This window comes from Leuciscus leuciscus (genome assembly GCF_965113295.1).
Source record: "Leuciscus leuciscus genome assembly, chromosome: 1".
Lineage (NCBI taxonomy): Eukaryota > Metazoa > Chordata > Actinopteri > Cypriniformes > Leuciscidae > Leuciscus > Leuciscus leuciscus.
Window position 1 is genome coordinate 54,518,867 of NC_138725.1, and position 14,505 is coordinate 54,533,371.

The 14,505-nt window shown below is 41.9% G+C and overlaps 1 protein-coding gene across 1 annotated transcript in view; it reads right to left on the reverse strand.

The window, feature by feature from the left end:
• The window catches only part of cacna1ia (calcium voltage-gated channel subunit alpha1 Ia), a 274,744-nt gene that overhangs the window by 113,459 nt on the left and 146,780 nt on the right, over positions 1–14,505 (reverse strand). The window contains exon 4 of the mRNA XM_082142182.1: positions 3,998–4,107. Coding sequence (XP_081998308.1) covers positions 3,998–4,107 — 110 coding nt within the window. The remainder of the gene's footprint in view (positions 1–3,997; positions 4,108–14,505) is intronic.

Here is a 14,505-nt window from a genome sequence, read left to right on the forward strand (position 1 = left end):
TCGCGGGTCCGTCTTCAGACGCTTCCCGCATCTCGTTCGGCGCTCCAGATGATGAGACGTTGTCCATCGCCGCATCACAAGGTGGGCTGGAGTCTTCCAGAGATAAAGACTTGGCTGTGCTGCTGCCTTCGGGTATGCCAGCATTGCCCGAGTCTGATCCGGAATTGACAGCCAGGCAGCCGCAAGCATCGGGCTGGAATGGAACCCTCCACACTGTCCCGAGCGCTCACGGCTGGATGATTGGTTTTTGGGGGCGGCAAGTGCTGACGGCCGTCAGTGCCCGCCCTCAATACCTTTCTTCCCGGAGGTGCATGAGGAGGTCACAAGGTCCTGGAAGTCACCATTGTCTTCCCATGATCGTTCGGAGCCCTCCTCCGCCTTCTCTTCCCTCGATGGGGCAGCGGCCAAAGGGTACACTGGGGTCCCCCCGGTAGAACGCTCTGTTGCGATGCAGCTGTGTCCCCAGAGCGCTTCTACCTGGCGTGGTGAGCCAAAGCTTTCGTCTACCCTGGTGGCGAAATCCTATAGAGCTGCGTGGAGGCTGCCACCTCGCTGCATGCCATGGCCATCCTGCAGGTCTACCAGGCCCGGATGCTCAGGGACATGCACAAGGGTAAAGCTGATCCAGGGCTCATGGAAGAGCTGCGTGCTGCCTCCGACCTCACTCTCCGGGCAATGAAGGTGACCGCACGCTCCCTGGGTCAGGTGATGTCCACAGCTGTGGTCCGGGAGAGACACCTTTGGCTAAACCTAGCCGATATGAGAGAGGCTGAGCAGACCCGGTTCCTCAACTCTCCCATATCCCAGGCTGGCCTCTTTGGCGGCGCGGTCGAGGACTTCGCCCAACAGTTCTCGACCGCCCAGAAGCAGGCTGAGGCCATAAAACATGTTCTGCCCTGCCGAGGGCGCCCTCCTGCGGCTCCCGCCCCTCCCGGCCCCAGCAGCAGCATTCACCCAGGCTGCGCCGTGGAGGTGGCCGCAGGAAGGCGCACCAGCCCGTACTAGCCCCTGCAGTTCTTCCCAGGTGATGGTAGCAGGGCCACTCCTTCCCCCGGTGGAGGGCCGGGGGAGAATCTTTTGTTTGCACCTTAATGTGGTTACTGACACCCCCATCTCTGAGCCCCCAGAGGCCGCGGACAGCAGTGTGCCGCCTCGCCACTCTCGTCCCCCTCTGTCGCCAGACCCCTGTCAGAGCAGGCCCATAGGACACAGCATATGACCGTGCCCCCACACCGGGACGCTCCGTCTCCCATGTCTGGGCCGGTTATTCTGCCTCTCTGCCCCATCGTGGGTACGTCTGTGTTTTGCATGACCCCGCTGGTTCAGTTTTTGGGAGCCTGGCTAGAGCTTCCCAATCTGTCACACTGGCTCGCGAGAACAATCAGGCTCGGCTACGCGATTCAGTTTGCAACGCCGCTTACAGGGAGTCCGCTATACCATGGTGGGTGGCAACGCCTACTGGCGAAGGGTGTGATCGAGACCATCCCTCCAAACGAAATGAAGTCCGGCTTCTACAGCCCCTACTTCATTGTATCCAAGAAAACCGGTGGGTTCCATTCAAGATGTTGACACCCAAACGCATTTTCGAATGTGTTCGTCCACTGGATTGGTTTGCAGCGATTGGCCTGAAAGACACGTACTTTCATGTCTCCATTCTTCCTCGACACAGACCGTTTCTACGGTTTGCTTTCGAGGCGAAGGCATACCAGTACACGGTCCTCCCATTCGGGTTAGCCCTGTCCCCTCGCGTCTTCATGAAGGCAGCCCTTGAGCCACTCCGGCAACACAGGGTTCGCATCCCTAACTATTTCGATGACTGGCTGATTCTAGCTCACTCTCGAGACCAGGTTTGCAAACACAGGGATCTGGTGCTCCGGCACGTCGCCTGTTTGGGCCTTCGGGTCAACTGGGAAAAGAGCAAACTCTCCCCCATGCAGAGGATCTCTTTTCTCGGTATGGAAATCGTCTTGGTCGCCATGTACGCGCAGCTTATGAGTGAGCGCGCGCAGTCACTGCTGAATTGTCAGAGTCAATTCAAGGGCAAGAATGCGGTTCCACCGAAGTTATTTCAGAGGCTCCTGGGGCATATGGCATCAGCAGCGGCAGCCACTCCGCTCGGACTGCTTCATATGAGACCGCTTCAGCACTGGCTTCGCAATCGAGTCCCGAGAGGGGCATGGCAATAGGGCACGCTCCGAGTACTAGTTACTCAGGCCTGCCGTCAGACCTTCACCCCGTGGTCGAACCTCTCCTTTCTACGGGCCAGAGTGCCTCATGCCCGGAGTGCCTCGGAGTGCCATTGGCTCGTTTTGTAGAACTCGAAGGTGATAGGCATCTAAGCGAAACCCCCATTTCGTCATTCAGCGCCAGGAGTGATGCAAGTGTCTTTTGCTAGTTTCAGCCCAACGCAGTTATAATTTTCTCATCCTGCGGCACGTTGTTTAAATAGTAAATGAATTTGCGCCTATTTGTGCACACATGGGCGTGCTGGTCTGAAAACAAGGCGTGTTGGGCGCGTTGCAATTTTGAGACAAGTGAAATAGACTGCGCCACTGACAAACAAAAACCTGGTTTTGCCGCAATATTTTATTGGGTATTTAAAGAGCATGTTAGTAATATGTGCCTATAGGCGGGTTCACCAAGCACGTACACTCTGCTTATTACACACACAGATATGCAGCAGTACTCAATCTAGCCAAATATTACAAATAAAAGGATGGTCTGCTTGCACGCTTTAACCTCACGCACGAGAAGATCCGACGTGATCAGTCTTTCCGCTTGCAAGTTCCACCATGTAAATAGCGAATCCGCCATGGCGCGAGCGCAACTGACTTTAAAAGGGAATGGGAGAAGAGACTCTGATTGGTTTATTGCACGTTACGCCCAAAACACACCCATTACTCATTAAGAGAATAGGGACAACCCTTTTAGACCATGCGCCGCATGCACCGACCATTTTCCCCATTGTTAAACTAGCAAAAGTGGATTCGGACACGCACTTGCACCCTGCACTTTAGACCATGCTCAGTAGGGCCCTATAACAGATTAGTTCGTTTACTTGATGGACTTGGAGTTGCAATTTTCAAACAAAAGAGAAAAAAAATTAACGGCGCCAGTGTGGAAAATCCTGGTGGCAACGATGTAACAATATTAGTACAGAAAAAAGGAGCACATTGTACCGTGTGGAACTTTTTTGGGTTTAAACCTGATGACGATGCACAAGGACTCATAATCTGTAAGCAGTGCTTTAGCATTGTCGCAGCACCGCAAGGTAACACCACCAATCTCTACAACCACCTCAAACGTCACCACAAAATACAGTATGAGTTAGGAAAAGAGGAAAAGAGACTATTTTTGTTACTTTTAAGTCCAGCACTTTATTATAACTGAAAAACCTGTGTAGACAGCATTTATTTTTAATTTTTTTACTTGAGTGCAATAAATGTTTTGGTTGAAAAAATTTGAATAGTGTGTGAGAGAATCGTGATCTCCACTCACATTCCACGTGATTCACATTTTAGCAAAACTCGTGCTGCCATAATTAGTTCATGAATCTGATATTACTTCTCTCATAAATGCCCCCAGAAGATTATAAATTCAGTGCATCATCCTATTGACCCCCTTTTATAATACTTTTATGTAATGCTTGAAAGCCCCAGTCTTCATTCATTGTACCTAAATTGAAAATAGCGACCAAATTACATCATTCAAAATATTTTCTTTTTGTGCTCCATGAAGTAAGTAAATTATACAGGTGGCACAATATGAGAGTGAGTAAACAATGACAGTTTTTAGATGAGTTAATCATTTAATGGAGTGTGTACATGTTTAAGCTGTGCAATGAAAGCCCTCCTCCCCCCTACAAGGCAACAACAACAAAAAAAAGAATGACTGACAATTTTGTTCCATGGCATTTACAATACTGCCTTAGTAGGTTGCCCACAAGGTTTTGAAAAAGAGCTAGTTTGTGTGCAGGACTGTATGTGTTCATACTGACCTGTAGAACCTGACAGCGCTCTGAGGTGCAGTCGATGTTCTCGCAAGGCTGGTACATGCCCAGAGTGATGCAGTTCAGCAGGATCACCATGATACTGATGCGCTCGAACCATGTGAGGAAGCATATGTTAAGGCTAATGTTTTTCAGCAGACACGTAAATGCAATAATACACAAAAACATACTTTAATTTTCTGAAGAAGGTGCTTACCTGTGGGAAATAATATTTTTTTTATTAATGTTTACTCAACAAAAACACATTAAATTGATCAAAAGTGACAAATAAAAGACATTTATAATGATTTCATTTTCAAATAAATGCTGTTCTTTTGAACTTTCTATTCATTAAAGAAAATGTATCATGGTTTGCATAAAAGTATTAAGCAGCACAACTGTTTTCAAAAATGTTTTTGAGCAGCAAATCATCATATTAGAATGATTTCTGAAGGATCATGTGACACTGAAGACTGGAGTAATGATACTGAAAATTCAGCTTGACCATCAACAGACATAAAATATATTAAAATAGAAAAGTTATTTTAAATGGTAATATTTTACAATATTACTGTTTTTTAAAAATATCAAAAAATCCCAAACTTTTGAATGATAGTGTAGCAATGTAGTTTGCTGATTGCAAGCAGAATGCGTTCCATGCTGAAGTTTAATGTTTAGGGTTTCGGATTTATTTATGTGAGTATTTAATGTTTCTTATTCAAATTCAGGAACAAGATTAGTTTTACAGATTTATGTTCCATTATTAGCGGTGTTCGGTGTTGATGCCTTAGCAGACACCACTAATAATGATAAATCTGAAAAGCAAATCTTGTTGTAAATATTCACCAATCAATCATCATGAAACATAACATCCTGTGGATTTTAGATGTATATTAGTTTACATGAAAGGAGCAGTTTAATCATGCCAATGTAACATCAACAAATTAATAAACATTGTAATGTATGAATTGGGCCACTCAATTAATACAACCTTCACAGTGAAAGCACAGCACAAAGAAACACAAAACAAATTGAAAACCCCTCCTCCCTCAGGCCAGTTAGCTGGAGTGAAATCTTCAGGCCTCTCCACTAAATCTCTACAAGCCTCATCTCTTCACCTTTATGGACCATTTCTTTTTCAATTTACTCTACTCCCTCTTTTCCTCCGGCTTGGTCAACCTTTTAGCGAGCTATTTTTTTCTGTTTGCACATACCGTCTGCCCCTCCGAGTTTAACCCTCTATGGTACAGTGTTGCCTCCAGGCAACATAGTCTATTTTAGCTTTTTTTTTTTTAAAACATAATAAAATGTAATTGTTCAATGCTCTCTAAGGGGAGGGGAACTCAAATACTAACCAAAGAAAATGCAAAAGAGTGGTCACATGACCCACAGGGGTACATTTAGTTCCCTCTTTCAACACATGTGCACATGTCACATGGCTCCATATTTTCTCCACTGAAAAGGGCATTTTTCACTAATTTCTGTCCAAATAATCAGCCACAAAAAATCAGAGTCACCTTCATTGGTAAGTAAAGAAGTATTTTCAAAAAACTTTACATTATATATCATAAAATTTATCATAGGAAATTACATAAAACTGCTTGTTGCCTCGAGGCAACATTGTACCATAATGGAATCACATAAGGCCATGCCAGGCATACTACGTATGAATACAATTATATTTTATTTGTAAGGAAAAGAGTTTGAATTATCTAAATGTATCTGTATTTTTGCAAACTGAAAACTTGGCATGGTTCGACGGGACATTTGGCCACTATAGTGGGTAATCGGACAAATAGTAGGTTCGTGGGAAAGGGGCGTGGCTTGGGAGTGGTCAGCGGGGGTCGTTGGGGTATTTGGCCTCTATAGTGGGTAATCGGACAAATAGTGGGTTTGTGGGACAGGGGCGTGGCTTGGGACTGGTCAGGGGGGTCAACGGGACATGTGCCTACTATAGTGGGCAATCGGACAAATGGGTTAGTGGGACAGGGGCATGGCTTGGAGCCGGTCAGGGTGAACAGGACATTTGGCCACTATAGTGGGCAATTGAACAAATAGTGGGTCCATGGGACGGGGGCATGGCTTGGGACAAGTCAGGGAGGGTCAACGGGACATTTGGCCACTACAGTGGGCAATCGGACAAATAGTGGGTTAGTGGGATGGGGGCGTGGCTTGGGACAAGTCAGGGAGGGTCAACGGGACATTTGGCCACTACAGTGGGCAATCGGACAAATAGTGGGTTAGTGGGACGGGGGCGTGGCTTGAGACCGGCAGTGGGGTCAACAGGACATTTGTCTACTATAGTGGGCAATTGGATAAATAGAGGGTTAGTCGGACTTGTAGGGGTCTCGTATTTCGGGGGGTTCCCGACGGGCCCCTGGAGGACCCCACACGGGTCATTAGGTCGGCCGGGGAGGTGTTCCAAATTTTTGATCTTGCTGTTGTTGAGGCCTGGCCTTCATATTAGGATAATGTTATAGTGATTGTAAATGTTTTACCTTGACACAGCATGTTTTGATGTTTTTTAATGTTTTGATATGATAACTTGATGATATAATGGTTTGTAGTACTTGCGTTCCACGATGGTACAATGTTGCCTGAGGGCAACAGCTGGATAATAAATGTTACTTTTTATTAAATATGAAATGTGTAATTCAATAAAAACTTGATAAATCTGTTTGTTCAAGTGTTTAGTTAAATAAATTGATGTTTTTAATAAATATATATATTTTTTTCTTCATGAAAATGTCAAATGTTTCAATTTGTCCATTGTGGTACAATGTTGCCTTGAGGCAACAAACTTATAATTAATAAATAAATAAAAAAATTATGATAATGTTTATTGATATTGCTATAGTGTCAAATTTTAAGCAGGAAAAACATAACAAATATTTTTTTTCTCACTGATATCATAATGCGTACCATAGAGGGTTAACTTCCTCGTTCACTCCATCATGTTTCTCTCCTTCTCCCTCCATCTTGCCTCTAATCTCAAACCTTTGCCTTTTTATTTCCTGTTTTCATGAAACATTTTCAAGTGTTTGAACTGTGTTAGCCACAGGGCAAACGGGCTGCTGATTTCACTTTGTGCTAGATCTAACAGCACTATACATTCCTCAATTAATTAGGACCTACAGTACCAAAAATGCACTGCACCGGAAACAGGCTTCTGGCACTCAGTAAAATGTGATTTATGAGCAATTTTTCTCTCTCTTTTTTTTTTTTTGCTTTCAACCTAACCCAAAATTTGAATGAGAAAAAAAAAAAAAGTACATTTTAATATGCATGTGCTATTAGACTAAGGGATTTGCCACAGTGTTGGCCACACTTTGAACTTGCATGTGTAATATTGTAAAAAGCCTTGCAGGCTCATGTTCCTGCTTTAATCATTAGAATGGAGACCGCAACCCCCATAGGGGTAAAGCAAGCAACAGCATCATGCAGCAAAGCGTTCGCTATGGTTACTGCAGGAAATTGCTCCTTTCTTTTTTATATTATTGTTGATACCTCATCAGGTTCTGAGGCGGGCTTTTGGCAGAGGGAAAAAGCGCCCACAGAAACACTTAAATGACATTAAAGGGACAGGAGCACAGAATCAATCTCACAGAACACATCACAGAGAGAGAGTGAGAGAGAGAAAGAGAGAATGAGCCAAAGCCGATAGGTTGACAGAAAAATGTCCTGTTTATTTAAGGAAAGATGGAAGGAAGGCTGAAGGAGTGTGAAATGAGACAATCACATGCACACAGGGAAAACATTTCACTCAAAAATGTTATTGGGAAAAAAGGTAGATAGACACAGTGGGATCAGAGAGGATGAAGAATTGCACTTGATTTTGCTTCCGGGCCTGATATCAAGTGGCAAACAAACACAGTTCCAACACTGTTTATTATTCAAGGGGGAAAAAAGGATCTTAAAAATAAAATATTGGCATTTGTTAATATTACCGTGAATTGCATAGGCCCAAATATATGCAAAAATAAAATAAAATGTTTTGCGCTCCCTTTAAATCCAATTTAATATGCAAAATAGTGCAAAAATGTATAGTTTCAAAGATACAAAGGAGAGATCATCTTGTAAATACTAGGGATGTGTGAGACTAGCCAACTAAATGATAATGCTGCTACTAGTCAACTTGGAAATACTAGTCGTTTACATTTCTTTTTTGAACATTTAATGTTTTGCTTTATTTTTTACAAAGGCTATGTTTAAATTACTGTCATGTTAATGTTACATCTTAAAATTAATATATTATTTTATTATTTTGAAAAGTGTATTTATGCAGTGGAAAAACAATTTTATTTAATTATTTTATTTTAATAATTTTATCTCAGATTTTGCATGTGGCGGTTGAGAGAAATGTCCACTCGGAAGATGAGCAAGATTATTTTGAAAGCCTACACAAAACTTTTCAGATTTTTTTCTGTGTCACATGAAACTAGTATAACAATTAATCTTACTTATAGGCTTGTTATATTACCTGTTATGAGGGACAACATAGTATGACATTTTATTTCGGATTAAAACAAGAAACATTATGAATGAAACTTACTGGACACTTGAACAGTTGCTATATCAACAGTTGCTATAACGAAGAGAATTCGCTTAAATGTATAATTGTGCAGCACAAGTCAAGCTTTTCTTACGAATTTGCCACCCACCATGTGTACAAATACTTCTCATACACAAGAAGCACATTCAAACCCAGACACGCAAGTGGTTGCCGTGGGAACAAACAACAATACCTTAAGATGCTGATTTATGTGGACTAACTTTTAATTGAGGAACTTTGATTTGAACTTATTGGTCCTGCGCTGCCTTTTGATTCAGCTAATTTGAATAAATATGTCTATAATGTTGCTTAAGTGAAAGCGCAAGTTTTAACGTTATATACATTGATCATAATGCAAGTCACGGACATTGCATGTATCTGACCTGTTTTTAGCGACATTCAGTATGGGATTTGACTGTTCATAGATTAAATAGTCTATTTCAAATGGATCGCATATGAAGACTGTCTCGGGTGGACGGGGTTAGACAAGTCGGTTGCAAAATTTGAGGTAAATAAGGTACAAAGGTGTAGCTTTTGTAAGGGTACCGCCCCATTGACAGCTTTTATACATTCTTCTCTAAGATTGTAGGATGTTACTTTATTATATGTAGATATATAGTTCACAGGGACATACAGACCCTTTCCAAAAAAATTGAATATCATGGAAAAGTTTATTTATTTCCATAATTCCATTCAAAACGTTAAACTTCCATAGATTATAGATTCAGGGCCCACAACTTAAACGATTTCAAGTATTTAGTTGTTTATTTGTATATAATTTGGGCTTCCAGCTCATAAAACCCACAAAAACAGGATTTCAAAAAATGTGAATATTACATAAAATCACACAGTAATTACACAGTGATACCATGGTCATTGAACCAGGTTTTGGTTCTTTTGGCAGTGTGGGCAGGTGCAAATCCTGTTGGAAAATGAAGTCAGCATCTCCACAAAGCTTGTCTGCTGAAGGAAGCATGAAGTGCTCTGAAAATGTCCTGGTAGACGGCTGCATTGAGTGGACAGCACAGTGGACCAACACCAGCCGATGACATGGCTCCCCAAACCAACACAGACTGTGGAAACTTCACACTGGACTTCAAGCATCTTGGATTGTGTGCCTCTCCATTCTTCCTCCAGACTCTGGGACCTTGGTTTCCAAATGAGATGCAAAATTTGCTCTCATCAGAAAAGAGGACTATGGTCCACTGTGCTTTATTAAATCCAGAGTCAACGCAGCCGTCTACCAGGACATTTTCAGAGCACTTCATGCTTCCTTCATTTTCCAGCAGGATTTGCACCTGCCCACACTGCCAAAAGAACCAAAACCTGGTTCAATGACCATGGTATCACTGTGTAATTACTGTGTGATTTCATGTAATATTCAAATTTTTTGAAATCCTGTTTTCGTGGGTTTTATGAGCTGGAAGCCCAAATTATGTACAAATAAACAACTAAATACTTGAAATCTTTTAAGTTGTGGGCCCTGAATCTATAATCTATGGAAGTTTAAGGTTTTGAATGGAATTATGGAAATAAATCAACTTTTCCATGATATTCAAATTTTTTGGAAAGGGTCTGTACATAGTTGTTTTTAAGTGTCCTTGTTATGCTTTTTTGGATATTACTTTTCATTTAGTTCGTAATATAGCTGTTTGGGAATGTAAAAGGTCCTCAGAGTTTCAAAGATCAAAGTGCGTGATAAATGGAGTTACTAGGCGCGTTTCCATTACAGATTTGCGCAAAACTCTAGCGATTTTTTCAAAATGTCAACAAAAAACGATTGCGAAATGACGGCGTTTCCATTAACCGATGTTATGAGACTAAAACTACAATTTTTCCTCTCGCGATAAGTAATTCCAAAAATCATAGCAACGGATGTTGGTAGGTTTATGTATATCTCAGCCACCGCACTGGCCATTATTATTAATCGAAGGAGATTGTTATCCAATCATTAATGGCAAGGAAAAACCCTTATGCTTGAGAGCGGCACATGAGGTGTTTCTGGGTGTTTCTCACTCATTTCTGCTTCGAGATCTTGATTGTGGCATTTCTTTGAGGTTTAGAATCCAGTATTCCTGTAATTCTCCTGTCTATTATGAATTTAATAAAGAACTCTGTCTCGTATTCTGTCCAAACATACCGCGTCATCTACATCAGGTGAACTGTAAATGCGTTTCCATTGCAGTTTTGCGAAATATTTCTTTTTTGAATTGCCTGAAAAACCACCTCATGCGAGCGTAAAAACGTTTTTGCGATAAATGGGAGTTTTTGCCAAATTGACGTGTTTCCATTGGCCGTACTTTCAATTTGCAATTTCAATTTGTGCAATTTGAAGGGTAATAGAAATGCAGCTACTGTCTCCCAAAAGAAAGAACCGATTCTTAACTGCCTGAAACGATTTGTCAGTATATCTTGCACACAAACCTATGTGGGTTTGTAACAAATATATGCATAATGCCAGCCTAAGGTCTTCATTGGCGGTCTACTTTGACTCACCCTCAAACACTGTAGTTGTAGTTGAGGCCTGGAATAGTTTGGTTCATGTTGTTGACATGCTGGGAAGACGCTGTTTTCTATGCTGCTAAAGCAAATCCACTTTTCATGATTTTCCAAAGGATGTGGACTCATTCAAGGGGAGGGTCAGAGTATCAACAGCCAATCACAGACACTTACAATCAGGCCTCCTGAGACCCATCAGGAAAACAGCACAGCATGTATGCCAATGCACATGTCATCAGAGCCACAGACAGAGAGAGAGAGAGAGAGAGAGAGAGAGAGAGAGAGAGAGAGAGAGAGAGAGAGAGAGAGAGAGAGAGAGAGAGAGAGAGCGTGAGAGAGGTGCGTGATAAGTGTGATTAGTGATGAAACAAGTTCATTTTGAGAGCAGCTCCATCAGTTACAAGTGCTAGCTGATTAAGACAGACACAGCTTATGTTTGAGTCAACATAATAAAGAGACGACAGAGGAGGAGGAGGATGAAGATACGGCTTGCTATAATTGGCACCCTGAAGTGAAAGAATCCAAAGGCACTGGAACATTGTTGGATTTGCCATTAAGATGGACAAGACACTGGTAGATAGAGGGTGAGACACACTGAAGCAGAATTAGAGGGAGGAAAATGTGTAGACAGATCACTTTGTGTTCTTAGAGCTGCTCCAGCAAGGCTCAACCAGTCAAGAGCAGTGAGTGATTTTCTCTGTCTTTTGTTGTTTGATTAACATTGAGGACAAAGACAGCAGTAGGGGTTTTTTTTTGGCTGCTGTCACATACTGTTACACACACGTTTTCTTTTCAACTGTGTATGTTCACTTAAGACATAACTATGTTTCACAAGGATACTTGCCTATAATGGGCATTTTGACATAATTTTGTGTGAACGTGTCCGTTAAAGCACAAGACATGAAAGAGAACTCAATTTTATTGGCTATTCGCACGCTGTACTCTACCGCCTTCCTGTAATAATGTAGGGAACTACTCGTTATACATAGATCACGCAACAGTTCATGTTTTTACTAGCACATACGATTTAGATTTGATTTAATTTATGCCTTCTAAGATACCTAATTTTAGCCAAATTTAGAGACAGCATCACATGTATCCATGATAAAAGGCAATCCTAAAATACATTGCGACCGGATTAGTGAAAAAAATACATACATGATGGGAGACAGAAATATAGATTATAAATTAACTTGCATTGCATTCAGTGTGGAAAAGTATGAATACAAATAATGCATTAATTAAAAATAAATAATTTTACCCAATAAAGCAATGAGAGTTTGAAAAGCTTTAAAGGGTCCAAAACCTTTCTAAAACCAGCAAGTTGTTCTAGGCTGGATTAAGTCTCCCTTTTTTTTCAGCAGGCCAGCTCACAGAGCTTTATAAGAATATCTTCAGAAGCCTTGAGGGGAAAAGCATTATATCTCTCAACAATGAATCACTGATTCATTGAAATCACTTTGAATCAGCGAATCAAATGCACTTGGACAGGGTTTACAGATTCTCCCACCAACTGTCCTCATCATCATTAAGTCATTCTCTCTCTGATGGAGACTTCTGAGGCGGGATTGGACATTATCCAATGAACGCTCAAGCTATGCAGAACCTCTTTCGCCTCGGACGACCTACAGCCACGCGGAGCTGTGCAAACAACCGCAGCCATTGCTCAGCTGACTGCCTCTGCGCTCGTTTTGCCGTTCTGCTTTAACCACGCAACTCTCAGTGGAAAAGGGAACAAATTCCAGAAGCACTCCCACCACCCTCCGCACATTAGCATTAAGTGAGCGTATGTAAAGAGCTCGCGGGCAGTGTGTGTTTTGAAGTGAGAGTGTGCGACACTTGCTCTGGATATTGGTGTTAAGAGATGTTAAGAGGAGGATTAATAACAGCAGTTAACTAAAACCTTTCACCGTTATCTCACCATAAAAGCGAGTATGCGTGTCCCTTGAGTACTCTACAGCTCTGTAAAGTGAAACAGTGTGGTTCTCCCTTGTGTACAATCCACAGAGCACCTCTGAACTCTGCCTGCATCATTGTCCTTGATTGTGTGGGTTTGCACATGCAGTTTGAACTGTGCCTGCTCTTCTGGTACACTGGGTGTGTGTGCGAGTGATTGCGTGCTACACACTCGTTAGAGGATTGTGTGGTGTGAAGTGTGAGTGTCCGTGTGAAACTCTGTTGATGAAGGCCGTGGTGACTCATAGCTGTCTGTGGGAGCAGACTCATCTTCCAGTAAAATTAAAAACTCACTCCAGTCCTCTAATCCAAGATTAGACCTATCTAACTCCAAACCTATCTAACTATTATTAACCATGATCAGCAGAACAGTAGAAACTGATATCCAAGCAGTAACCTCTTTATTGACTTAAGATACATGGGAATGAGAAGAGCAGGTCACATGACTTCAGTTTCTGAGAAGGTGAAAGGTACTGAGAGGTACGTTTAAATGGATAGTTCACCCAAAAATGAAAAGTATGTCATAAATGAATCACTCTCATGACGTTCGAAACTCATAAGATTTTTCGTTCTTCTCCGAAAATCATTGAACAGCAAACATACATTGAGTGCTCAAATATGGTAAAAGGAAGCTCAACCATACTTGCTTGATACGCAAGAATATATTCATTGGTTCTCACATGTCAAGCAAACATGTTTGAGCTCTACTAAACTTGAGTGATCTACGTATGTTTGCTGATCAATGTATGTATGTGGAAAAAAAGCCTAAATTATATCTGTTCATCATATAAAGCGGTTGTGTCTCTTCAGAAGACTTGGATTAAAGGGATAGTTCACCCAAAAAAGAAAATTAGCCCATGATTTACTCACTCTCAAGTCATCCTAGGTGTATATGACATTCTTCTTTCAGAAAAAATACAATCAGAGTTATATAAAAAAAAAATGCCCTGGATCTTCCAAGCTTTATAATGGCAGTGAATGGCAGTTTATGTTTTGAAGTCCATCAAAGTGCATCTATCCATCATAAAAGTAATCCACATGGCTCCGGGGGTTAATAAAGGCCTTCTGAAGCGAAGCGATGCATTTGTGTAAGAAAAATATCCATATTTAAAACTTTATAAAGTAAAATGACTAGCTTCCGGCTAAATAAACATACGGATTGCACGCAAGTCTAAAGCACAACTTATGCGAGTAATGCGGCGTACTGCTGATATTTACGTTACGCCATGACACACTTCGCTACTTCTGACGTCACAAGTTGCGTAAGTTGCACTTAAGGTGCAAGCTAACTGGAAATGTCCGTTTGGCCGGAAGCTATAATTTTACTTTGTAATGTGTTAAATATGAATATCTTTCTTACATAAATGCATCGATTCGCTTCAGAAGGCCTTTATTAACCCCCCGGGGCCGTGTGGAGCACTTTTATGATGGATAGATGCACTTTGATGGACTTCAAAACAGAAACAGCAGTTCACTGCCATTATAAAGCTTGGAAGAGCCAGGACATTTT